Here is a 26,336-nt window from a genome sequence, read left to right as displayed (position 1 = left end):
ACAGGAGCCGGGGATCGGAAGCTCATTCCCAAGGACCACACAGGGAATCTGTTCGGCCCTCAGAGTGGGCTCAAATTCTCCTTCAGTCTCCCACTGGGTTGCCAAATTTACGGAATTGTAGCGTCCTTGGAGAGTGCTCACGTGAATTCCGTGAGTTCTCTCCCCCACCGTCTCTTTTTTCACAGTCTCAGTTCAGTAGCACCACAAATTTACTAGGTCCTAATCTCCTGTTAATTCGCCCCGCCCAGAGTCAGGTTTTTCTGCTAGGCTCAGGGCCGGTGCAGACCTGAGGTCGCTCTGCTTATGATGTATGTCCAAGATGGCGCCTGCTCTTTGTCTTGCTCGCCCTTGAGAGGTGAGCGGAGAGAGAGAAACCCGTGTCCGTACCAGTCACCTTTTTTTTTTCTCTCTCTCTCTCTCTCTTCCAGTTAGCCTGGTGAACTCCCCCCCCCCCCCGGGGGTCGTTCCCTCTAGTCTCCTCTCTCGGCTTGCCTGCCGGTGTCTCGGGCTATTGAGGTTCGGCTCACCTCGCGTTCCAGCGCTGGTGTGTTGAGTCTGCCGCTGGTGTCCCGAACTGTGGGCTCCCACGCTCTCCACGCAGGTCCGCTGTGAATCATGTGTTCCGGAAGAGTTTCTTCTGCTGTTTCCTCCCCTACTCTTCCTTGAACCTGCAGTATCTCCACTTTTATTAAACTATCTCTCCCCAGACTATCAGTGTGCTCCCTTCCTATTCCACCATCTTGCCTCCTCCTCTCATTTGTTTTGAGATTTTAAGAACAGTGTTTACCAGTTGTGAAGACTTGGATAATATTTACAGATATAAATTCAATTGCTTTAGGGTTTTTTTTTTTTTTTTTTGCTTTTTTGTTTAGGTTTTGATGTTTTTTTGAAGGAAGGAATGATGGGAAGAATTTAATAGTAATTTTGACCTAATGGCAGAATATTAGAACCAGAAAAGTTAATGTGGTTTTTGTGTAAAAAACTGTATAAATACAGGATTTTGGAAATTCTGCTAAGAATTGAATCCAAGTAAAAGTCATAAAATAAAGACTGAAAAGACAGTTTAAACCATATTAAAAAAAATAGATTTGAGAGAAGAGAGATTAATCATTATTACTTACAAGTAGGGCCCATTTCAAGTACCTTAGAAATATATTTTACTTATGAAATGAAGTAACTATACAGCCTTATCCCCTGCATTCATTAACCTTCCAAACCATTGATAGTGCCTAGGATGCTGTCTGTTGCATTTGTATGGCATACCTTCCATACCGTGACATTACCTGTTCAACATCTGCACATTTGTCAGCTGCCCCACTCTATGAAAGTAATTTCTGAATCCATTAAACAGAGTTCTTGCTCCTTTTTATACTTTGTTATACTATGTAATTTCTATTTTTTACAAATTCCTCAAAGAGGAAAAAATTGTTGTGGTCATTTTTGTATTCCAAATTGTAGTACATTGCCTCAACCATTCTTTAGAACATAATAGATACTCATGTAAAATTAATTACATGCTACATGATCCTGATCTATTTCTGCAAATCCCTGGAGTACTTTTGCTATGCAATTTTAGGTAGCCTTTCTGTGATTGAAAGTATGAAGGCTGTGTCTTTTTAAAAACACTTGCTGGAGCTGGTGCTGTGACACAACAGGTTAAGCATGGCCTACAGTGCTGGTTTTCCTTATGGGAGCCAGTTCAATTCCTGGCTGCTCTACTTCCAGTTCAGCTCCCTGCTAATATGCCTGGGAAAGCAGTAGAAATTGGCCCAAGTCCCTGGGCCCCTGCACCTATATGGGAGACCTGGATGAAGCTCTTAGCTCCTGGCTTTGGCCTGGCTCCGTCCCGGTCATTGCAGCCATTTGTGAAGTAAACTCCTCTCTCTCTCTCTAACTCTGCCTTCCAAATAAATAAATCTTACAAAAAAATAGGGAGAGATTTCCAGTTAAAACTTTGAAGTAATGCATATAGACCTACTTCCTAGTTAGGATTAATTGATATTATTTTAACAGCAAAATTAAATCATAAATATTTAGTAATAGTACTTTCATAAATTTGAAAATAACGCATCAACTGTTTATCAACATCTGAGTAAAAATAATGAAATTATCTAATTTTTATTTCTTGTCAAAACACTTTGTTTTGATGTGAACTATTTCTAAGACATGCTAGAAGTTCTTGATCCTAGTGAGCAACATTATCAGCTTAATATTTCATGACCTGGACCTGTATGGGATATTTTACCTTTTCCTGAATTAGTTATTACTGAATTAGAGTTTCTACCATAGTCAATGTTATTTTGAAGAACATAATCTATAAATGCAGTCACTTAACTAAAGAAAATCTGATCATGGCAGTACCGAACACAAAATAGTTCTTTTTAGTTGTAATGTCTTACTATGTATTTTAGAATGTGCATCTAAAATCATGTATTCTATACTCAGAATCATAAATATAATTAATAAAATCCATTATGAAGTTATCGTCTGCAGAGATGAATTAAATAAACTTTGTTAAAGATTTGCTTATTTATTTGAAAGTCAAAGTCACAAAGAGAGAGAGAGGGAGAGACAGAGAGAGAGAGATTGGAATTCCATCCACTGGTTCTCTCCCCAAATGGCCACAACAGATGGATCTGTGCCAGACGGAAGCCAGGAGCTGAGCTTCTTCCAGGTCTCCCACATCTCTACAGGGGCTCAAGGACTTAGGTCATCTTCACTGCTTTCCCAAGTGCATTAGCAGGGAGCTGGATTGGAAGTGGAGCAGTCAGGAGACAAACCAGCACCCATGTGGGATACCAGCATCACAGGTGGCGACTTTACCTGCTATGCCACAATGCCATCCCATAATAAACTTTTTTAAAAGGTGCTTTACAAAAATCAGTGTCTGCATCCTGAACTGAGTTTTTCTTCTGTATCTTCACTGTTAGTGTCGAACCTCTGTTCCTTATTACAGAAGCCTATGTCTTCATACTTGCTCTAGGATTCTCAGGACTTTTCTACTTTGATGTTATTCCCCCTTTCTACCATATTATCAGTCTTTCTCCCTACTGTATCATTCCTATCTCATGTAGACTTATAAAAAAATCTCCCATGTTTGGGAGGAGGGAGCAATTTCTCCTTTTCTCCATATTTCTTGCCAGCTATCTCCATACTTAGCCAATCTCTATACTTTTTGTAGCTCGACTCTTTGTTTTATGTTATGTTCACTTCCTCACCTCACATTCATTGTCGTACTCACTTTTACCCTCCCTTCATGGTCTGTACTCAGATCAGGGTTGCCAGTAACCTCCTTGTGGTGACATCCAACGAAATATTTTGTGCTTAGCTTTCATGACCCAAGCAGTGTTTGACAGTGTTACCTACTCCTACCTCAAAACAAGCCCTTCTTTTTGTTTATAACCCCATACTTTGTTGCATCATTTTTCTCACAGTCCTTATTGTTTCTTCTCTGTCTCCTTTGATGAAATTCAACAAGAACACCTAAACTGGGGAATCAAACAATTAGTTCTTTCTACTGGGGTGAGTATGAAAAGGAAGGAGCTGACTTGACAAGCCTGAAACAGTATTTAGAAATTCTGTATCTCATAGAAGATAATTAGGCTTGCAGGTGAGATTTAACAAACTTTGAAGAAAGTGGGAGGCTATCTGGAAAATGATGACTGATAATTTTGATGCATAAATATGCTGAGGAAGTTAAATTTCAAAGAGTATTAAGCAAACATTTCATTTTTGTGGTATGAATAAGATAGTAAGATATAATAGAGATTATTTTTAAAACCAGGTTAATGGAAACTTTGGAAGCAATAGTGAGATTTGAAGGTAAAGTAGAAAGTGACTCCTGTTTAATTGCAGTCTGATTTTACAGACAGGAGAATAACAAACTTGTAGATTTATCTTTAGTCTCCATGAAAGTAAAACCAGTGTTCTTATCACTTGGCCTCTGCTTGCAGCAGGATTTAGGGAACAAGGTTGGTATTTGCACTTGAGGAGTTGGGAGAGGTAATTTCACCTCCTCCTGGTGGGCATCAGAGAATTCTGTTAGAATGAAGTCACGTGGAAATCAGGATTCTCGGGCCAGCGCCGCGGCTCACTAGGCTAATCCTCTGCCTTGCGGCACCGGCACACCAGGTTCTAGTCCAGGTCGGGGCGCCGGATTCTGTCCCGGTTGCCCCTCTTCCAGGCCAGCTCTCTGCTATGGCCCAGGAGTGCAGTGGAGGATGGCCCAAGTGCTTGGGCCCTGCACCTGCATGGGAGACCAGGAGGAGCACCTGGCTCCTGGTTTCGGATCAGCGCAATGCACCAGCCGGGGCGGCCATTGGAGGGTGAACCAATGGCAAAAGGAAGACCTTTCTCTCTGTCTCTCTCTCTCACTGTCCACTCTGCCTGTCAAAAAATAAATAATAAATAATAAATCAGAATTCTCTGTAAGATGCAATGGCAATGTGAGTTTCTTGACCAACTTTGCTGCTTCTATATGATGGGGGGGATACATATTTTCACTAAGAAAGATTGTCAGTAACTTCTTTTATATTTTTTAAACTTTCAATAACAGAATCTTTCAAGGAGGTAAGTACATCAGCCTGCTCACACATTTTCCTCATTGGATAATTATCTCACTATTCTTTTCATAAGTGGGAGAAATATTCTTAGAATTAACAGGGGCACTAATCATACATTTCCAGGATTTCTTGAAGGGAAATTAAAACCCGCTGTTTCTGCATGATTGGGAGAAGGACTTAATGAAAACCTATTTAAAAATAAATTGAAAATGGAAGTCCAAAGTAGAAAGTATGTTTTGTTTCCTGAAACAAAATCCACTAGGATATTGATGTATGAAATAGGGGGAAGAGGATGATGAGGGGGCAGGAGTTGGGGAGCCTTTAAGAGGAACCAGAGGGGCCTGTGCCGTGGTCTAACAGGTGAAGCCACCACCTGCAGTGCCAGCATCCCATATGGGCGCCAGTTTGGGTCCCAGCTGCTCTACTTCCAATCCAGTTCTCTGCTATGGCCTAGGAAAGCAGTGGAAGATGGCCCAAGTCCTTGGGCCCCTGCACCCATGTGGGAGACCTGGAAGAAACACCTGGCTCCTGGTTTCAGATCGGCGCAGCTCGCTCGCTCGCTTGCTCTCTCTCTCTCTCTTCCTCTTTTTCTCTCTCTGGTAACTCTGACTTTCAAATAAATACATACATACATATATACACACATACATACATACACACATACATACATAAATAAATAAGGAACCAGAAGCAATAAATGACTATAAGCATGGATAACACATTCATGGATAGCATTCATTTCACATGAGATGAGAGCTGATGGAAATAAAAAGTGTACACTGTGTAGGGACCAGCATTGTGGGTCAAGTTGAGTAAAGCTGCTGCCCATGACAATAGCATCTCAAGTGGGTGCCAATTAATGTTCTGGCTGCTACACTTCTGACCAGCTCCCTGATAATGGTCTCAGAAAAGCAGCAGAAAGTGGCCCAAGTGTTGGGGCCCCTGCCACCACATAGGAAACCTGGAGGAAGCTCCTGGCTCCTGGCTCCAGCTTAGTCCATCCCTGGCCATTGTGGTCATCTGGGGAGTAAACCAGCAGATGGAAGATCTCTCTTTACTTCTCTTTCTGTAACTCTTATTTTCAAATAACTTCTTTTAAAAAAAGAGTACATACGTAGCTACAGGAAGAAATTCAATTTACCTTTGTACTATTCAGACGAAAGTATGTAAAGGCCTGCCAGGGAAATTAGGACTACATGATATAGCTTAATGATGACAAGAAAATTAAGCGACTTGACAAGGAAAAGATGAGGCAGATGGCAGAGCCGCGTGATTATGAAAAGTTAAAAGTGTGATGAAAGGGAAAGGTAAGGGTGAAGCAGACCCAGTGTCTCCCCATTTGTCCAAGTGCTCGCTTCCTTTGGCTCTGTGGACTTGCCTTTTATTTCACTTCAGCCAGGTCTCAACCCTGATCCTTCACTTTCACCTTCTCCGCCCCTCCAGCATACCTGCTTTTCCAGAAACACTGCAGCTGAGGGAAGAAGGGAAGCTTCCACAGCTGAATATATGGAACCTCATGTACCCCGTAGGCTGTAGATGTATTCACAACCTACTCCATCTGTAAAATATAGTAGAGTCTACTTCAGGGAGTGACACACGTAAAGTTTCTAGTGCAGTCCCTGAGGTAAGTGTCAGTAAAGCATCTCTTCTTACTAACAAACCCATGCACCTCAAGTTCTCTTGGTTTCTCTGAAACCACACTGTCCTGGTTCTCTGTGCCTCTCTTTCCATCACTGTCTCTCTCCCTTCTGCCCTGAACATCAGTCTTCCTGGAATCTTGCTCCTCACTTACTGCTCTTCCTCAGCCTCTTTGGTGTTAGCATCCTTGAGATGACTCCAAAACTCTGTCAGTATCACCAGCCAAGTTACTGTCCTGAGCCTCAGACTTCACTCTGCACAAAACAGGTGCCAGAGAGCTGCTTGAGCCTGTCAGTTACCTCGAAGTTAACATATCCCAAACTGCACTCACTGTCACCATCTTCCTTCTAAGCTAGCTCATTCTATAGTCTTGACCTCATTTGATAGTAACACCTCTCACCCAGCTCACCCAAACCCAGGAAATATATTGTAACCTCCCCTACCATCCTTCACATGGAATCAAACACAAAGTCTTTACAGATTTGTTCCTAAATATTGAATTCATCTTCTCTTTTCTCTTCCTGTAGAAAACTTAATCATGTAATAGACAAAATCTAACCCCCTTAGTCTTTAAGCCTTTTGTGGCCCATGCCTTACATAAACTTCCCTTCTGTCTTCTCATAACCATTCTACACACACTGTGCTACACACAGTGTGCTATGTCTGCTCATGTTTGTGTGCATTGCACAAACTGTTCACCTTGCCTGTGCTATTCTGTCTCCTATTCTATTTTTTATTATATTTTTAAAAGATTTTTTTTTTAGTTACAGAGTGGGAGAGATGGGGAGAGGGAGAGGGAGAATGAGAGAGAGAGAAATCTTCCATCTATTGGTTCACTCCCCAGATGGCCAGGCAGGAGCCAGGAACTTCTTCCACATCTCCTACATGAGTATCAGGGGCCCAGGCACTTGGGCCATCTTCTGCCTCTTTTCCCAGCCATTAACAAGGAGCTGGATCAGAAGTAGAGCAGCTGGAACACAAACCAGTGCCCGTATGGGATGTTAGCATTGCATGCAGTGGCTTTACCCATTGTGGCACAATATGGCCCCTCTCTCTCCTACTTTCTTACCTACCCTATCCTGCTACCCTTCTGGTAGGTTGGATAATTAGCCTTTGCTTCACTTCTATGAACTTTTTTTGACTTCCTCAATAAGAAAGAGTCCCCTTCCCTACTGTATTCTTACTATTTGTGAATACTCTCCAACCATATCTTATTACAGTTGCTTATTTTTTTTTAAATATTTATTTATTTACTTGAAAGTCAGATTACACAGAGAAGGAGAGGCAGAGAGAGAGAGGTCTTCCATCCGCTGGTTCACTCCTCAGTTGACCACAACAGCCGTTGCTGTGCCAATCTGAAGCCAGGAGCCAGGAGCTTCTTCAGGGTCTCCCATGCAGGTGCAGGGGCCCAAGAACTTGGTCCATCTTCTAGTGCTTTAACAGGCCACAGCAGAGAGCTGGATCAGAAGTGGAGCAGCCAGGACCCGAACCGGCACCCATATGGGATGCTTGTACTGCAGGTGGCAGCTTTACCCACTACACCACAGCGCCACTCCCATAATTGCTTGTTTATATGTCAGCTACTGACCTCTTAGACTAAGCTAAGACCATATAGAAAAAAAAAAAAATAGTGTAGGCTAGCATTTGACACAGCTGTTAAGATGCCACTTGGGATACCCACATCCATCTCAAAAAGCCCAAGTTTAACTTCTAGCTCTGTTTTCAATTCCAGCTTCCTGCTGATACACATCTTAGGAGGCAACAGGTGATGGATGGTTCAAGTACTTGGGTCCCTGCTACCTATATGGGAGACCTCACTAACTTCTTTGCTGTTGGTTTCAGTCTGGCCCAACCCCCGCTGTTGCAGGTGTTTGGGAAGCGAACCAGTGAATGGAAGATTTCTATGTGTCTTCTGTTTCACAACCTTTCAGATGAATAAAAATAAGTAAAATTATTGTTAAAAGAAAATGACAACTTAGTATTTGTAAGTACAATAGGAAAACTGTTGAGGAAAAACTTCACAGTTATTTTTAGTTTTTCTCTGAAATGTATGAGCTACAATTTATATTTCTAACTTATAGTAAAAAACACTAATGTGAATTTTTTATAGGAAAGATTAATGCTATATTTAGGTACTTTATTATTTATATTAATGAAGTTATTTGAAGAAAAATGTAAAATTAGTTATATTTGGAACAATTTAAAATATTGTTGTTGTTGTTGTTGTTGTTTAATTTTTGACAGGCAGAATGGACAGAGAGAGAGACAAAGAGAAAGGCCTTCCTTTTGCCGTTGATTCACCCTCCAATGGCCGCCGCGGCTGGCACGCTGCGGCCGGCGCATCGCGCTGATCCGAAGCCAGGAGCCAGGGGTTTTTCCTGGTCTCCCGTGCGGGTGCAGGGCCCAAGCACTTGGGCCATCCTCCACTGCACTCCTGGGCCACAACAGAGAGCTGGCCTGGAAGAGGGGCAACTGGGACAGAATCCGGCACCCCGACCGGGACTAGAGCCTGGTGTGCCGGTGCCGCAAGGCAAAGGATTAGCCTATTGAGCCACAGCGCCGGCCTAAAATATTGTTTTACCAGAAATAAGAACCACCAGTATTTGTACTCTGTAAGAACTAAGAAAATATAGTACATTTGTGAGATAAAAAGATAATTGCCTACCATTTGTTATTATAAAAAAGTGAGATGTTTATTATATATATTTTAAAGACTTATTGAAAGGCATAATTACAGAGAGACAGAGGCAGAGAGAGATAAAGAGAGAGAGAGAGGAAGAGTTACACAGAGAGAGAAGGAGAGGCAGAGAAAGGTCTTCCATCCTCTGGTTCACTCCCCAAATGACTGCAACGGCCGGAGCTGTGCCAATCCAAAGCCAGGAACCAGGAGCTTATTCTGGGCCTCCCACTCAGGTGCCGGGGCCCAAGAACCTAGGCTATCTTCTACTGCTTTCCTAGGCCTTAGCAGAGAGCTGGATCTGAAGTGGATCAACCAGGACTCAAACCGGCACCCATATGGGGATGCTGGAATTACAGGCAATGGCTTTACCCCAGCTCCGCCACAGCACCGGCCCCTGTGTATTTTTTAAACTGAGTAGAATTTTCAGTGGAACAGCAATCTCAAGGACACACTGAATATAAATTATAAGGTATTTTGTAGGACACATATTATGATAGATAGGATAATCTAACTTATGTGGGGAACAAGTTCTCAAAATTGAATGTAATAGTAGCATACATTTTAGGATGGTTCCATCTTAAAAATATTTCTAAAGAAGCATAGTGTGTTAGTCAGCCTTTCACCACTATAACCAAGTACCAGAACAGGCTAAATATGAAGAAAAAGAGGTTTTTTTTTTAAGTTTCTTTTATTTATTTGAAAGAGCAGAGTAAGTGAGCGAGAGAGCTATCTTCCGTCCACTGGTTCACTCTCCCAGTTCCTGCAACAGCCAGGGCTGGGTCAGCTAGAAGGCAGGAGCCGGGATCTCCATCCATGTCTCTAACATGAGTGACAGGAGCCCAAGTAATTGAGTCATCATTTACTGCCTCTCGGGTACTCTAACATGGGATATAAGCATCCCAAGTTGCAGCTTAACTAACCACAGCACCACAATGCCCACTCCAAAAGTGCTGTGTTTATCTCATGGTTTTGGAGATTGAAGGGCATGGTGTCTGCATCATGCTGCATCAGCTCAGTTCTACTGTGGCTATTAAGGTGACTAAGTGGTGGTTACTGGAGTGCGTGCAAAAGAAGAATCACATCTGAACAGGAGGCAGAGAGCTGGATGGGCCCAGGCATCCTCCATTTATGCAGCCCTTGTGTGAGATCTCAGTTAGTCACACAGGAGCTCTTACTAGGCCCTATTTCTTAAAGGTCCCACCACCTCCCAGTACCAGCAACCTAGGGACCAAGTATTTAATCACATGAACCTTTGGAGGGGACACTGTTAAACCAAAGACAAAACATAGCACATAGTACTGAACAGAATTCATTCATTTATTCGTGGGCTTTGAAGATGCTATAACAAATTTTTAAATAAAAATTATTTAAAATATTTTCCTATTTATCATGTAATTTTGAACGACTACCCTTTGACAATATGTATTTTATAATTAAATATAATGTACATGTTAGCCTATTTCTCCTATAATTATTCTAACTTGTTTTTCTTTAAAAGCATTTTCAGAGGGCAGATGCCTAGAATGCTGTTATAGAACCATATTGTTTGTTTATAATCTATCTTGTCAGTGTGGGGTGCTATTTTTACCCTGCCTCAACTCTGTTTATTCAAGATTTATTTTAAGTCAGCATTTCAAAGAAAGGCATTGGAATTTTTTTTTTTTTCAAAACGTTTCCCTTGCATAAAGGACATGTACCTGTATCTAAAGTCTCCTTTTGGCACCAAGCCCAGTACAGTCTAGCAGTTTGGCCATTTCTTCACATTGCTGTATTCCTTTGAAAATTAGAAAAATGCTGTCCTCCACTTCTTTGAGGCTGCTTCTTTGATCCTTCAGCTAACATTAGAGCACTTCTTCCAGGTACAAGATAAGGCAAAACACATTTAATGTATTCTTTAACATAAACATTGCGTAGTTTTATGGAAAATTTAACTATTAAAGAGAAGTATACCTGCTCCAAAATAAAAAAACAAGGTGGTGAAGCAAAAAAAAAAAAGTCATTAAAAACATTTAGAATAACTAAAATATTAAAGCAAGGGGCCAGTGATGTGCAAAGCAGATTAAGCCAGCATCCCACATCGGTATTCCAGTTCAAGTACTGGCTCCTCTGCATTTTAGCAGGTGTTCCTGCTAATGCACCCAAGAAGGCAGTAGAAGATATCCCAAATACTTGGGCCCCTGCTACTCATGTGGGAGAGCAGGAGGAGTTCCTAGCTTCTGGTTTGGCCTGGCTGATATGGCTGTTGCAGCCAATTGGGGAGTGAACCAACATATAGAATATCTCTCTCTCTCTCTCTCTCTATCCCTCCCTCCCTCTCTCTCTCTCTCTCTCTGTGTGTGTGTGTGTCTGTCTCTGTTGCTCTTTTTAAATAAATAGATCTTCCAAAATATTAAGTATTAAATCATACAGATGTAAAATCCTCACTTGCCTTACTGTGAACCACTTTTGATCCTGAATCTGCTTTCTTTAATTGGGAGATGTTAAAGTATAAAAGGATAAATACATTCCCACTGCCAGTAATCTCAGACCTTGATTCCTTCCATCTGGAACACCATGGTGGCTTCTTTCCCATTGCTTCTTCCATATCAACAATATCTAAGATGAACAGTCACACTTTAAGTGTTACATTCAGCTCTATCTATCTTATGGGTCTTTCTCACTTATACCACCTCTGTTTAATTAAAACTTTTATGTGTAATTTCAATACTACTTTTGGAATTACTTCTTCTACACCAGCTCTGATCACCTAATCTCTAGAAATGATTTTCTAAGTTCCTGTAACCCTTACTATCAGTGTCTCTTTCTGGTACCTATCATTTTTTTATTTGACAGGTAGAGTTATAGACAGTGAGAGAGAGAGACAGACAGAAAGGCCAAATGGCCGCTATGGCTGCTATGGCCAGCGCTGCACTGATCCCAAGCCAGGAGCCAGGTGCTTCCTTCCAGTCTCCCGTGCGGGTGCAGGGGCCCAAGTACTTGGGCCATCCTCCACTGCCTTCCCAAGCCACAGCAGAGAGCTGGACTGGAAGAGGAGCAACCAGGACTAGAACCCGGTGCCCATATGGAATGCTGGCGCCCCAGGCAGAGGATTAACCAAGTGAGCCACGGCGCCGGCCCTGGTATCTATCATTTTCTATAAACATTTGCATTTTGTTTTGCTAAAAGTATGCAACACCATCTATGAAGAGTTCTTGCCAAAAATTACTTCTGGATCTAAGTGCCAATTTTTAGAAAGTATAGGCATTAGAGAAACCTCTGAAATAAGACCAGAGAGATACAGTCATCAGATTTTTTTCTAGATTTTTAGAAACTTTAAAGTATAAATGACCAGCTTCTTCAACAATTAAATTGAAGTTAGGGGCAGTGGGGTGAGAGGGCAGGGGATCAGGGTAAGAGACAGAGGAAAGGCTATAAATTAAAAGAGATTTAAGACACAACAAAAAAAGAAAAAATAAAAATTTGGCTTTATCAAAATAAGAACTTTTTTTAAAAGATTTATTTATTTGAAAGAGTTACACACAGAAAGGAGAGGCAGAGAGAGAGAGAGAGGTTTTCCATCCACTGGCTCACTCTCCAATTGACTGCAACGGCTGGAGCTATACTGATCCAAAGCCAGGATCCAGAAGCTTCTTCTGAGTCTCCCACATGGGTGCAGGGGCCCAAGAACGTGGACCATCCTCCACTGTTTTCCCAGGCCAAAGCAGAGAGCTGGATTTGAAGTGGAGCAGCCGGGACTCAAACTGGCGCCCATATGGGATGCTGGCACTACATAGCTTTACCTGCTATGCCACAACGCCAGCCCCCAAAATAAGAACTCTTGTGAATCAGAGAACACTATTGAGAGACTGAAAATGCAACCCACAGATTGGGAGAAAATATTTTCCAATCATATATGTGATAAGGGATTACTATCCAAAATATATAAAGAACTGTGACAACAACAATAAAATGTACATGGGCAAAAAGACTCAGATATTTCTCCAAAGAAGATAATACAGATGGCTAAAAAGTACATGAGAATGTGCTCAACATTACTAGTCATTAGAAAAATGCAAATGAAAACCACAATGAAATACCACTTTATACCCATTCTGATGGCTATTTTAAAAAATCAGAATATAATAAACCTTGAGGATGTAGAGAAATTGAGAACCGTGGTGCACTGCTGATGGGAAAGCAAAATGTTGTAGCTGACATGGAATATGTCATAGTACCATTTCTGGCTGTATACCCAGAAAATTGAAAACAATTACTCAGATATTTGGACACCAGTGTTTGTAGCTGCATCATCTACAGTAGCCACATGGTCAAAATAGACCAAGTGTCCATCAGCAGGTGAGTAAATAAGCAAAATATGCCATAAATGGAATATGATTCAACCCTAAAAAGGAAGCAAATGATGACACGTGCTGCCATATGAATGAACCTTGAAGACATGCTGAAAAAAATAAGCCTGTCACAAAAGGAGAAACCGTGTACAATGCTACTTATTTAAAGTACCTAGAGTAGACATTCATAGACAGAAAGTAGATGTTACAGGAACTGGCAGCAGGGAGGAAATTGGGAGTTAGTGTTTAATGTATACAGGTGTGTCAGTTTGGAATGATGAAAAAGTTCTACTGATATGCAACAGTATGAATATACTTAATACAATTGTACCATACATTTAAAAATGGTTAAAGTCATAAATTTTATGTTATGTATTTTTTGCAAGGAAAACCCAGGTGAATTAAGAGTTCTATCCATCATGGGAAAGGGAGCAGGAGATGGGAGAGGTGCGAGTGGGAGGGAAATTATGGGGGGGGGGGGAAGCCAATGTAATCCATAAACTGTACTTTGGAAATTTATATTTACTAAATAAAAAAAGAAGAGAAAAAAGAGTTCTATCCATCAAGTGCAACACAGGAATTTCAGATCCTCATCTGATCGATCTCCTTTTAAAAAAAATAGATTTATTTATTTACTTCAGAGGCATATTTACAGAGAGGGAGAGACATAGAGAGAGGTCCTCCATTCTCTGGTTCACTCCCCAAATGGCCTCAATGGCCAGAGCTGAGTTGATCCAGAGCCAGGAGCCTCTCCCAGAGCTCACATGCAGGTATAGGGGTCCAAGCTCTCAGACCACCACCAGCAGAGAGCTGGATTGGAAGTGGAGCAGCCAAGACTCAGACTGGCACACGTATGGAATGCCAGTGCCACAGTCAGATGCTTAACCTACTGTGCTACAGTGCCAGCCCTCATCTGATCACCTTTAAAAATATTTTCTGAAACAGGCAATTGGTAATACTAATTTAAATTTGAAGATGATGAATTATCATTGATAATTGTGTTTGAGAGGAAGGATAACAGTCCTTATAGAGGGTTTACCCTGAAACTTTTACAATGAAATGATGTAATACATGGGATTTGTTTCAAAATAATCCAAAATAAATGGGAGGGGGTACTGAAAAGTATTATAGATAAAACAAGACTTGCCATGAGTTGGTGGTTATTGGAGCTACTTTCATTGACTTTTTATTTAATATAATTATATATAATTATTCATTATATTCTGTGTATATTACTAGGGATTTTCATGATAAAATGTTTTTAATTATTACTTGTACATTTTGCAATTATATCAAACTTAAGATCCTTAGAAGAATTTTTTTTGGCCGGCGCCATGGCTCACTAGGCTAATACTCCACTTGCGGCGCCAGCACCCCGGGTTCTAGTCCCAGTTGGGGCACTGGATTCTGTCCTGGTTGCTCCTCTTCCAGTCCAGCTCTCTGCTGTGGCCTGGGAAGGCAGTGAAAGATGGCCCAAATGCTTGGGCCCTGCACCCGCATGGGAGACCAGGAGGAAGCACCTGGCTCCTGGCTTTGGATCAGCGCATGCTGGCCGCAGCGGCCATTGGAGGGTGAACCAACGGAAAGGAAGACCTTTCTCTCTATCTCTCTCTCTCTCTCTCTCTAACTCTGCCTGTCAAAAAAAAAAAAAAGTTTTTTTTAATTACCAAGAAATCATGATTTTATAAGATGCTGTTGCTGTATTTATTGTGATTCTTTTAATTGCTAAAAAAAAAAAAAAGAGAAAAGAAACTTGACACAATCTACTTGAGCAAGAAAGTTAGTTTATTTATTGACCAAACATAGAGTATCACACTCAACTTAATGCAATCACCAATATCCATTTTTCAGGCCTGCCAATATAAGACTCTATTCTCAGGCTCTAAATACTGGCTTCCTGGCAGTTCCAAACACTTTCATCATGGCTTTACATTCCTATGTGTAACATTCTCACATCATCAGTGCCCAGCACCAGAGAAAACAAGGTAGTCAGTGAGCATTCTCAACAGAATCTACAATATCACACTCGGTGGCCCAGCTTAGGTTATCACCCATCTTTCAACCAGACCCTGGAGCCAAAGTAATGACACCTGTTGAATAGATTGAACTCCTTGTCTGTCCTTTCGTTAGTTCTACAGAGAACACAATGATTGGCTTTGATCAATCAGGATCCACCTCCAGAGGTGAAAGTAGAGTCATCATACCCAAACTTTTTACACATAAGAATGGAGAAGGGGGGCTGGCTCTGTTGCGTAGTGGGTAAAGCCAATGCATGCAGTGCCAGCATTCCATCTTGGCGCCGGTTTGAGACCTGGCTGCTCCACTTCTGATCCAGCTCTCTGCTATGGCCTGAGAAAGCAGTAGAATTTGGCCCAAGTCCTTGGGCCCCTGCACCCACATGGGAGACCTGGAAGAAGCTCCTGGATCCTGGCTTCAGAGCAGCACAACTCCAACCGTTGCAGCCAATAGGGGAGTGAACCAACACATGGAAGACCTATCTCTCTCTCTCTGTCTTTCTCTCTCTCTCCCCGCCTCTCCTTCTCTCTGTGTGTAACTCTAACTTTCAAATAAACAATTCTTAAAAAAAAAAAAAAAAACAATGGAGAAGGATGATTTTCTTTTTTTTTTTTTAAGCTGACATAAGGAATTTATTTCATAGAAAAGTAACATCTAGAGAAAGCCACAGGCAGCCCTAGTATTTCTACAGTACTATATATAAAATGACAAATGAAAATTTCTCACAAAGACAACACTGGAAGATACCAAAGCACTTTTTAAATCTAAGAATTCAAATTTTACTCAGAATGGTTTTACTCCTAACATAGATCCAAGTTTTAATACTCTGACATTTTGTAAACCTGTTAGGCAGTATACCCAATTATATACCATTTGGCAATATTCAACTTGGTGATCACTAAATCTGGTAATATAAAGACTTACTCATTATACTCATCTGGTATATCTCCACACAAATATTTTTAAATTCCAATATCTTTTTCAACTAGTAAACTGTTTGAATTATTTAAATATATTTAGATTTTTCTAGATAAAAACTAAGTTTTCTACACTTAACACAAAATCAAATGTACAACAAAATGTGGTAAGTGCTCACTGTGTTTTACAGGAATATTAATACTCTTACACAACGTTTATTTGCCTTTTTTTTTTACTTAATCTAAAAAATGCTCCCTATACACTGTAGCCAATTCTGTGATTTTTTTAAAAGAAATTTACACCTCCTAAATTCTCTGATTCTTCTTTCTTCCTTTTCTGGTACCTTAAATTCAGTATGAGCTTTACTGGTATCTCGCTGTTCATGTACATTCTTGATTTTTTTTTTTTTTTTGACAGGCAGAGTGGACAGTGAGAGAGAGAGACAGAGAGAAAGGTCTTCCTTTGCCATTGGTTCACCCTCCAATGGCCGCCGCGGCCAGTGCGCTGCGGCCGGCGCACCGCGCTGATCCGATGGCAGGAGCCAGGAGCCAGGTGCTTTTCCTGGTCTCCCATGGGGTGCAGGGCCCAAGCACCTGGGCCATCCTCCACTGCACTCCCTGGCCACAGCAGAGAGCTGGCCTGGAAGAGGGGCAACCGGGACAGAATCCGGCGCCCCGACCGGGACTAGAACCCGGTGTGCCGGTGCCGCTAGGTGGAGGATTAGCCTATTGAGCCGCGGCGCCGGCCGAGAAGGATGATTTTCTAAAGGAACATCAAATTACTACTACAAATACTTTATTACTACATTTTAAATCATATCATTTGACTTTTGGTATATACTCAATCTGTGTTACGCTACTGAATTTATGAATTTGCTTCACTTGAATATTGTGAATCATAAAACTTAAGTAGAAAATACGTAAAGTGTCATGCAAATAAATCTTGAGGATACATGTTACTTGCTAGCCAGTATCTATTCTCCCCTATTAGTAAGTATTTTCCAGTAAAACAAAGCCAATATTTTTATCTTTTTTAAAGATTTATTGGGACCAGCACTGTGGCACAGTGGGTTAACGCCCTTGCCTGAAGCGCTGGCATCCCATGTGGGTGCCAATTCTGGTCCCAGCTGCTCCTCTTCCAATCCAGCTCTCTGCTATGTCCTGGGAAAGCAGTAGAGGATGGGCCAAGTCCTTGAGCCCCTGCATCTGTGTGGGAAACCCAGAAGAAGCTCCTGGCTCCTGGCTTCCTTTGGCCATTGCGTCCATCTGGGGAGTGAACCAGCGGATGGAAGACCTCTCTATACCTCTACCTCTCTCTAACTCTATATTTCATTTGAAAGATGGAGTTTCAGAGGCAGAGGGAGAGAGAGGTCTTCCATCTACTGATTCATCCCCAAATGGCCACAACAGCCTGAGATAAGCCAGTCCAAAGCCAGGAGACAGGAGCTTCTTCTGGTCTCCCATGCATGTATAGGGGCCTAAGCACTTGGGACATCTTCTGCTCTTTCCCAGGAGCATTATCAGGGTGCTGGATCAAAAATGGAGCAGCTGGGACTCAAAATGGCACCCACATGGGATGCCGACACTGCAGGCAGCAGCTTTACCTGCTACGCCACAGAGCTGGCCCCAAAACCAGTATTTTTTTTTAACTTTTATTTAATGAATATAAATTTCCAAAGTACGGCTTATGAATTACAATGGCTTCCCCCCCATAACGTCCCTCCCACCCGCAATCCTCCCCTTTCCCATTCCCTCTCCCCTTCCATTCACATGAGGATTCATTTTCGATTCTCTTTATATACAGAAGATCAGTTTAGCATACATTAAGTAAAGATTTCAACAGTTTGCTCCCACACAGAAACATAAAGTGAAAAATAATAGATGATTTTTTTTTAAATGATGATGAAATCAGATCAGACCTATTGTCATGTTTAATCCCAGTGAGAGTCAAGTTGGGAATTGATAATTTCTTCTTTTTTTTTTTTTTTTACAGAAGATCAGTTTAGTATACATTAAGTAAAGATTTCAACAGTTTGCACCCCCATAGAAACACAAAGTAAAATATACTGTTTGAGTACTCGTTATAGCATTAAGCCTCAATGTACAGCACATTAAGGACAGAGATCCTACATGAGGAGTAAGTGCACAGTGACTCCTGTTGTTGACTTTACAAATTGACACTCCTGTTTATGGCATCAGTAATCTCCCTATGCACCAGTCATGAGTTTCCAAGGCTATGGAAGCCCCTTGAGTTCTCCGACTCTTATCTTGTTTAGACAAGGTCATAGTCAAAGTGGAGGTTCTCTCCTCCCTTCAGAGAAAGGTACCTCCTTCTTTGAAGACCTGTTCTTTCCACTGGGATCTCACTCACAGATATCTTTCATTTACAAAACCAGTATTTTTAAAGACTTAATATGAGACATTGGCTGATGCCATCGTGGAGACTTAGAAGGCCCATGCGTTGCCACCTGTAAGCTAGACATGCAGAAAGATTAGTGAAACATAATGCAATCAAAGTCTGAAGGCTGAGAACTAGGGGGAATAAATCCCAATCAGAGGACAAAGGATAAAATGAGATGCCCCAGCTTAAACAGTGAGGCATGAAAAAGGGGTTAATTCCTCCTTCCTCCGCTTTTTTGTTTCACTGAGTGTATGATGCCCACCCACACTGGGGAGGGCAGCCTGCTTTACCTCATCTACCAATTTAAATGCTAATCTCAACTGGAGACACCATCATAGACACACAGAGAAATCTGGGAACTCAGTGGCCCAGTCAGGTTAACACTCGAAATTAATAATGATCCCTCCTCACTAGTAATAGTAACCTAATGAGACAGCGTCATTTCAGTATTAGGACTATACTTATAATATTGTTATAAAAATTTTCCACTGTACCTAAGAGAGGCAATTTAAAAATTAAAACATTTTTAATTAGTTGGAGTTTCATTGTTACTACCTCTGTATGATTACTACCATACCATCTAAAGCTTATTTTCAGATATGTTTTTATTTTTATCTCTTTCAGGGCTTATTTCATATACTGAGTATCTTTTCTTGCTTACCATCCTCACTAGTAAGTATCCCACGTATGGAAACTCTCTGTTCTTTTTAAGCAAGATTTTTGTATGTTTGGCATTTATGTCTTTATCATTAAATATATTATTGGTTCTTTGATTTTGTATCTACAAAATGATGGTGTTGGGTTAGATTATCCTCCTTCTACCTCCCATGCAGTATGGCACCTATAACTTTGCCTGCTTAATAAAAGGCTTGTTGAACAGAAGAATTAGAGTTAAATTTTGCCTAGGAATATTAAAAACACTCTGCTTAGACTATACAGAATTTCTGCCCAAAAAGTTTGAAGGTCACACTAAGCCAGTGAGAAACTTTTATAGATTAGAGAAACTAAGGAAATATACCAACCTGCGCAACATGTGTCTTATATTTGATACTAGAATAGAAAAACAGCATTAGTGAAAAAGCATGAAATCCAAACAGAACTGATAGTTTAGTTAATCATGCTATACCAATATTAATGTCTTAGTATTGATAAATATGTTATGGTTATGTAAGATGTTAACATCAGAGAAAGCTGGGTGAAGGGAGTATGGGTGCAACATTTCTGTAGATTCAAAATGATTACAAAATAAAACTCTAAAAAAAAACTGACTCTGAGATAGGGAGGTACAGAATAATAGTCAACATGAAAATGGGTGGATCCTATAAGCATTTATCAAAGCCCCTACTAAAACTAAAGAAATAAATCAAGTTCTCTAATTTTTTTCATTGAACCTCCGAACACTAAATAGCAGAACAACAGCACCGTGGAAGGGTGCTGGACTAGGCAGGGAAAAAGCCTTCATCTTAAATATTAGCCTTTGAAAATTGTTTTCTGGAGAGAATATTCCCTTTGTTGAGGTGCTTATTATATAGTAGTTTATTTCAAAGTTGAAGATCTATCTTCTACAGATAATTTATATTTTATTTTACATTTAAATAATATTCATTTTTCGTTTCATTGCAGAACCCCATAGTGGATTTCATGTTGCTTTTAAAATGCTGGATGCAGATGGTAATGAGATGATTGAGAAAAAGGAATTTTTTAAGGTAAGGAGATACTGGTTCTTTTCACTTTCTCACAAAACATCTGGATGCTTGGGTGATAATTCTACATTTCCATCCAAATCAAAATTCTATTCACTTTACATATGAAATGTCAAAAGTAATTTGTACGTTCAAAAATACTGAGTTTTCTTTAATATTACCTTGAGGAAACCAAAGCATCAGATTCTATAAAGAGAAATAATTGTTTTTTAAAGATTTATTTATTTATTTGAAAAGCAGAATATAGAGAGAAAGAAAGACAAAAGGAGAGCTCTTCCATACACTGATTCATTCCCCAAATTGCTGCAAAGGCCAGTGTTGGACCAGGAAGAAGCCAGGAGCTCAGAGCTTCATCCAGGTCTCTCATGATGGGGGAAGGGGCCCAAGTACTTGGGCCATCTGCTGCTGCTTTCCCAGGCATGTCAGCAGGGATTTGGATCAGAAGTGCAGCAGCCAGGACTCAAATGAGCACCTGTATGGGATGTGGACACTGCAGATGACAGCTCAACCTACTATGCCACAGTGCTGGCCCCAAGAAATAAATTTAAGCATTTAAGTTATTTAGAGTTTTGTTCTTGTTATTTCTGTAAACAGTAATACAGTAAAAATGGCTTTACTGATACATACCCTAAGAATCTGCATTAAAAGATATGTTAAAAAGTATTTTATATAATTTATTATTTATATAAGCTGAACAAATTTCATGCATTTTTATAGACAGATTTAGGAGCATATAGTGATACTCCTAACCTGACCCTGCCTCCCACACTCCCACTCTTCTTCCTTCATTATTCTTTAATTTTTACAATGACATACTTTTAGTTTATTTTATAATCATAAGCTTACTCTACTAAGTAAAGAATTCAACAAATAATAAGAAGAAAAAATGCTGTTCCTCAACAGCAGAGACAAGGGCTGAAAACAATAACCAAATCTCAAATGTTAATTTTGTAAATATGTATTGAAGTTTTTTGTATTCTATTACATTTCAAAGAAAACATGATATTTGTCTTTTTGGCACTGGCTTATTTCACTATAATGGTTTCCAGTTGCATCCATTTTGTTGTAAAAGACAGGATTTCATTCTTTTTTATGACTAAGTAGTATTTCATAGTGTATATATACATTTTCTTTATCCAGTCATCAGGTGATGGACAGCTAGGTTGATTCCATATTTTAGCTATTTTGAATTGAACTATAATAAACATGGAGTACAGATAACTCTTTCATAAGCTGATTTCAGTTTTTTTGGGTAAATTTCCAGGAGTGGGGTGGCTGGATAATATAGTAGATCTGTTTTCAGATTTCTAGAGAATCTGCATACTGTCTTCCACAATGGCTGTACTAGTTCACAATCCCATCAGTAATGGATTAAGGTACCTATTTTCACCATATCCTCACCAGCATTTACTGTTTGTTGATTCATCCCATGCTAACTGGGATGAGGTGAAACCTCATGTTGGTTCTGATTTGTATCTTCCTGATGGCTAGTGATCCTGAGCATTTTTTGTGTCTGTGGCCATTTGAATTTCATACTTTGAAAAATGCCTGTTCATGTCCTTTGCCAGTTTCTTAACTGCATTATTTGTTTGTTGTTGCTGAGTTTCTTCAGTTCTTTATAGATTCTGGATATTAATCTTTTATCAGTTGCATAGTTTGCAAATATTTTCTCCCATTCTGTTGGTTGTCTCTTCACTTTCTTGAGTGTTTCCTTTGCAGTGCAGAAGGTTCTCAGTTTGATGTAATCCTGTTTGCCTATTTTTGCTGTTATTTCCTGTGCTTCTGGGATATTTTCCAAGAAGTCCTTGCCTATGCCAATGTCTTGCAGAATTTCCCCAATGTTCTCTATTCAGTGGTATCAGATCATAGATTTAGATCTTTGATCCATTTTGAGTTGACTATTTTTGTATATGGTGTAAGGTAGGAGTCTTGTTCCATACTTCTGTATGCAGAGATCCAGTTTTCCCAGCACAATTTGTTGAAGAGACTTTCCTTTTGTCAGGAATTGATTTTTTCTCCATTATCAAAGATTACTTAATTGTAGATGTATGGATCAAATTCTGGGGTTTCTGTTCTGTGCTCCATTGGTCTACATGTACATTTTTGAGCCAGTACCAGCATGTTTTGATTATAACTTCCCTGTAGTGGGTCTTGAAAACTGATATGATACCTCCAGCTTTGATTCTGTCGTTTAAGATTGCTTTGGCTTTTCAGGGTCTCTTGTCTTTCCAAATGAATTTTTAGCATTGTGTTTTCTAGATCTAAAAATGTCATTGGTATTTTGATTGCGTTCATATTGAATCTGTAAATTACTTTCAGTAGTATGGACATTTTGATATTAATCCTTCCAATCCATGAACATGGAAGATTTTTCCATATTTTTAGTGTCTTCGTCTTTAATGTTTTCTAATTTTCATTGTAGAGAACTTTCATCTCATTGGTTAAATTTTTTCCAAGGTATTTAAATTTTTTGTTGTTATTATGCATGATATTGATCTTATAAGTTCTTTCTAAGCCATGGCATTGTCTGTGTATACAAAGGCTATTGATTTTTGTGTGTTAATTTTGTATCCTGCAACTTTACCAAATTTTCTTATGAGTTTCAATAGGCTCTCAATAGGCCTTTTGGTTCTCCTGTGTATAGAATCATGATATTTGTAAACAGGAATGATTTGGCTTCCTCCTTTTTGATTTGTATCCCTTTGATTTGTTTTTCTTGCCTAATGGCTCTAAAACTTCCAGAAATATATTGAATAGCAGTGGTGAAAGTAGGCATTCTTGTCTGGTTCTGAATCTTAGTGGAAATGCTCCCAACTTTTGCCCACTTAATATGATGCTGGCTATGGGTTTTTCATATATTGCCTTAATGTGTTGAGGAATGTTCTTTCTATTTGCTTAATGTTTTCATCATGTAAGGATGTTGTATTTTATCAGATGCTTTCTCTGCATCTATTGGGATACTCATATGGTTTTTATTCTTCAGTTTGTTAACGTGATATGTCACATCTGTTGATTTGCGTATGTTGAGTGATTTCTGCATACCAGGGATAAATCTCACTTCTTCCAGGTGAATGATTTTTCTGGTGTATTGTTGGATTTAATTAGCTGGTCTTTTGTTGTAATCATTTGCATCTATGTTCATCAGTGATATAGGTCTATAGTTCTCATTCTTTGTTATATCTTTTTCTGGTTTGAAATTAAGGTGCTACTGGCTGGCGCAACGCACTGATCTGAAGGCAGGAGCCAGGTGCTTCTCCTGGTCTCCCATGGGGCGCAGGGCCCAAGCACTTGGGCCATTTTCCGCTGCACTCCCGGGCCACAGCAGAGAGCTGGACTAGAAGAGGGGCAACCGGGACAGAATCTGGCGCCCCGACCGGGACTAGAACTCAAGGTGCCGGCACCGCAGGCAGAGGATTAGCCAATTGAGCCGTGGCGCCAGCCCTAAATTAAGTTTATATATGTTGACCATCTCTAAAAGTGATCTGGAAGAGTATGTATAGATATAAACATATGAGGGAAATAGGGTAGGTGATTTTAGAGCAAAAATATAGATACTTGCAAAGCAGTCTTACAAAGTTTTTGTGATTTTTCCAGTCTTTACAATATTAACCTAATTAAAAGCAAACTTTTTAGCAGTGTGCTTTTATCTCACCACTCTAAAGCATTTACCTCATTTTTTATAGAAACAGCTCTTTTCAGATCGTTTTTCAGTGATATCAGTTGTTGCACTGTTACAGATGGGACCACAGATAGGAAGAGAACATACACACACACTGAAAGTTCTTCTTGGGTCTGACTAGGGAATGTAAACTCAGTGAGGCAGAGTATACCTTGAACAGGCACAGGTGCAGAGACCTCAGCATGGTTTCCTTAACACTGGGTTTCTGTTGGGGCCAGGTCCTAACAGACATAACCCACTTAACTTTTTGCTTTTATATTTGGAGGTTATATTACCATGCAGAAGAAAGTCACATGGTCTCTCTACTTAATGCTTCCAGTTCAGATTCTGCTGGTTTTTTGAACCAGACTCAGTTGTCTTTAAAGCTACATATTCATCCAGGCAACAAAAAAAACAACTTATGTCCCAGTGCCCCAACTTCTGCCTCCAACTTTCCGATGTTTCCAAAAAACTCCATTACATGAAAGTAATATTTAATAGGAATGAAGTAATTATAACAAGTATAATAATTGTAATTGGTTTGCAAACACAAAAGACCTACCTGAACTCATCTTCTAGGAGCTGGAATGTGCAAGCTTGTGTGAGATTCCCAATAGCTTCAGATACACATATGCTGCTTTTCATGATTAAATTATTAAATTCTACAGAAAGAATACAGAGCATTGATTAATCCGGTGAATGATTATGTAGAGACCAGTTAAGACTGTTTTTAATACATTACATTGAATAAAAATAGCTCAATATAAAATTTTAGGAATTTAGATTCTAGAATATTATTTACAAGCATAAGTATTGGCAACTTTTAATATCTAGGTGCAATTACTTCTTAAGTAGAATCTTGAAGTAACTTAAGTGGAATCTTGAAGTTAATTCAATGGTGTTTTTCCTTTCATTAATAAAACATGCATGTTATATATAAAATATCAGCCAAGTATGTTGCCAAATTCTAGAAAGGCATCTGAAAAAAATACAGAAAATTTATGCTTGACACCAAACCATATATACCTTTGCATTTTGTATGTGGTGTTAATTTGGTGTACTTCATAAAGCACATGAAAAATATTCAAAAAAAGCAACTGAAATAATCAAAGACGGGTATATATGAAGACCTGTCTTTTTTCTATTGGCACTGATTTTTTAATTTTTACTTTTTTAATTTTATTTAAGGTATACAAATTTTTTTTTCATATATCCAGATTTAGGAACATAGTGATGCTTCCCACACTCCCACCCTTCTTCCTCCTCCCTCTCCTATTCCCACTCTTAATTTTTTTTTTTTTTTTTTTTTGGACAGGCAGAGTTAGACAGTAAGAGAGAGAGAGAGAGAGACAGAAAGGTCTTCCTTCTGTTGGTTCTACCCCAAATGGCTGCTACAGCCGGTGCACTGCACTGATCCAAAGCCAGGTGCCAGGTACTTCCTCCTGGTCTCCCATGTGGGTGCAGGGCCCAGCACTTGGGCCATCCTCCACTGCCTTCCCGGGCCACAGCAAAGAGCTGGACTGGAAGAGGAGCAACCGAGACAGAATCCGGCGCCCCAACTGGGACTAGAACCCGGAATGCCAGCACCGCAGGCAGAGGATTAGCCTAGTGAGCTGCGGCGTCGGTCCCCACTCTTAATTTTTATAAAAATTGGCCGGCGCCGCGGCTCACTAGGCTAATCCTCCGCCTTGCGGCGCCGGCACACCGGGTTCTAGTCCCGGTCGGGGCGCCGGATTCTGTCCCGGTTGCCCCTCTTCCAGGCCAGCCCTCTGCTGTGGCCTGGGGGTGCAGTGGAGGATGGCCCAGGTGCTTGGGCCCTGCACCCCATGGGAGACCAGGAGAAGCACCTGGCTCCTGGCTCCTGCCATCGGATCAGCGCGGTGCGCCGGCCGCGGCGGCCATTGGAGGGTGAACCAACGGCAAAAGGAAGACCTTTCTCTCTGTCTCTCTCTCTCACTGTCCACTCTGCCTGTCAAAAAAAAAAAAAAAAAAAAAATCCTCCTCTTCCCTCGCTTCCATTTTAAAAAAAAAAAAAATTTTTATAAAAATCTATTTTCAGTTTACTTAATACTCATAAAATTACTTTATACTCATAAGATTAACCCTACACTAAGTAAAGAGTTCAACATATAGTATGCAGGAAAAAAGCACTGCTCCTCAACAGTACAGACAAGGGCTATAAACAATCATAGAATCTCAACATGTCAATTTTACTCCAATACATTACATTTTAGGTTCTCTATTAGTTACCACAGATAAGGGAAAGCATATGATATCTATCTTTTGGGGACTGTATAATTTCACCTAAGAAGAGTGGTTTCCAGTTGTGTCCATATTGTTGCAAAAGACAGGATTTCAGTTTTTTAATTGCTGAGTAGTACTTCATAGTGTAGATATACCACAATTTCTTTATCTAATTGTCAGTTGATGGAC

General features: G+C 40.2%; 1 protein-coding gene and 1 long non-coding RNA gene across 2 annotated transcripts in view; one reads left to right on the top strand and one right to left on the bottom strand.

Annotated features, from left to right (window-relative positions):
- Positions 1–26,336, top strand: part of MICU2 (mitochondrial calcium uptake 2) — a 158,596-nt gene that overhangs the window by 89,019 nt on the left and 43,241 nt on the right. The window contains exons 5-6 of the mRNA XM_070049155.1: positions 19,167–19,214; positions 20,166–20,248. Coding sequence (XP_069905256.1) covers positions 19,167–19,214; positions 20,166–20,248 — 131 coding nt within the window. The remainder of the gene's footprint in view (positions 1–19,166; positions 19,215–20,165; positions 20,249–26,336) is intronic.
- Positions 17,896–26,336, bottom strand: part of LOC127492126 (uncharacterized) — a 49,362-nt gene continuing 40,921 nt past the window's right edge. Inside the window, exon 3 of the long non-coding RNA XR_007921214.2 lies at positions 17,896–24,565. This is a non-coding gene — a long non-coding RNA (uncharacterized lncRNA). The remainder of the gene's footprint in view (positions 24,566–26,336) is intronic.

Source organism: Oryctolagus cuniculus, chromosome 9 (assembly GCF_964237555.1).
Source record: "Oryctolagus cuniculus chromosome 9, mOryCun1.1, whole genome shotgun sequence".
Classification (NCBI taxonomy): domain Eukaryota; kingdom Metazoa; phylum Chordata; class Mammalia; order Lagomorpha; family Leporidae; genus Oryctolagus; species Oryctolagus cuniculus.
Note: the sequence above shows the minus strand (reverse complement) of the source record. Positions and strands in the feature narration are given on the sequence as shown.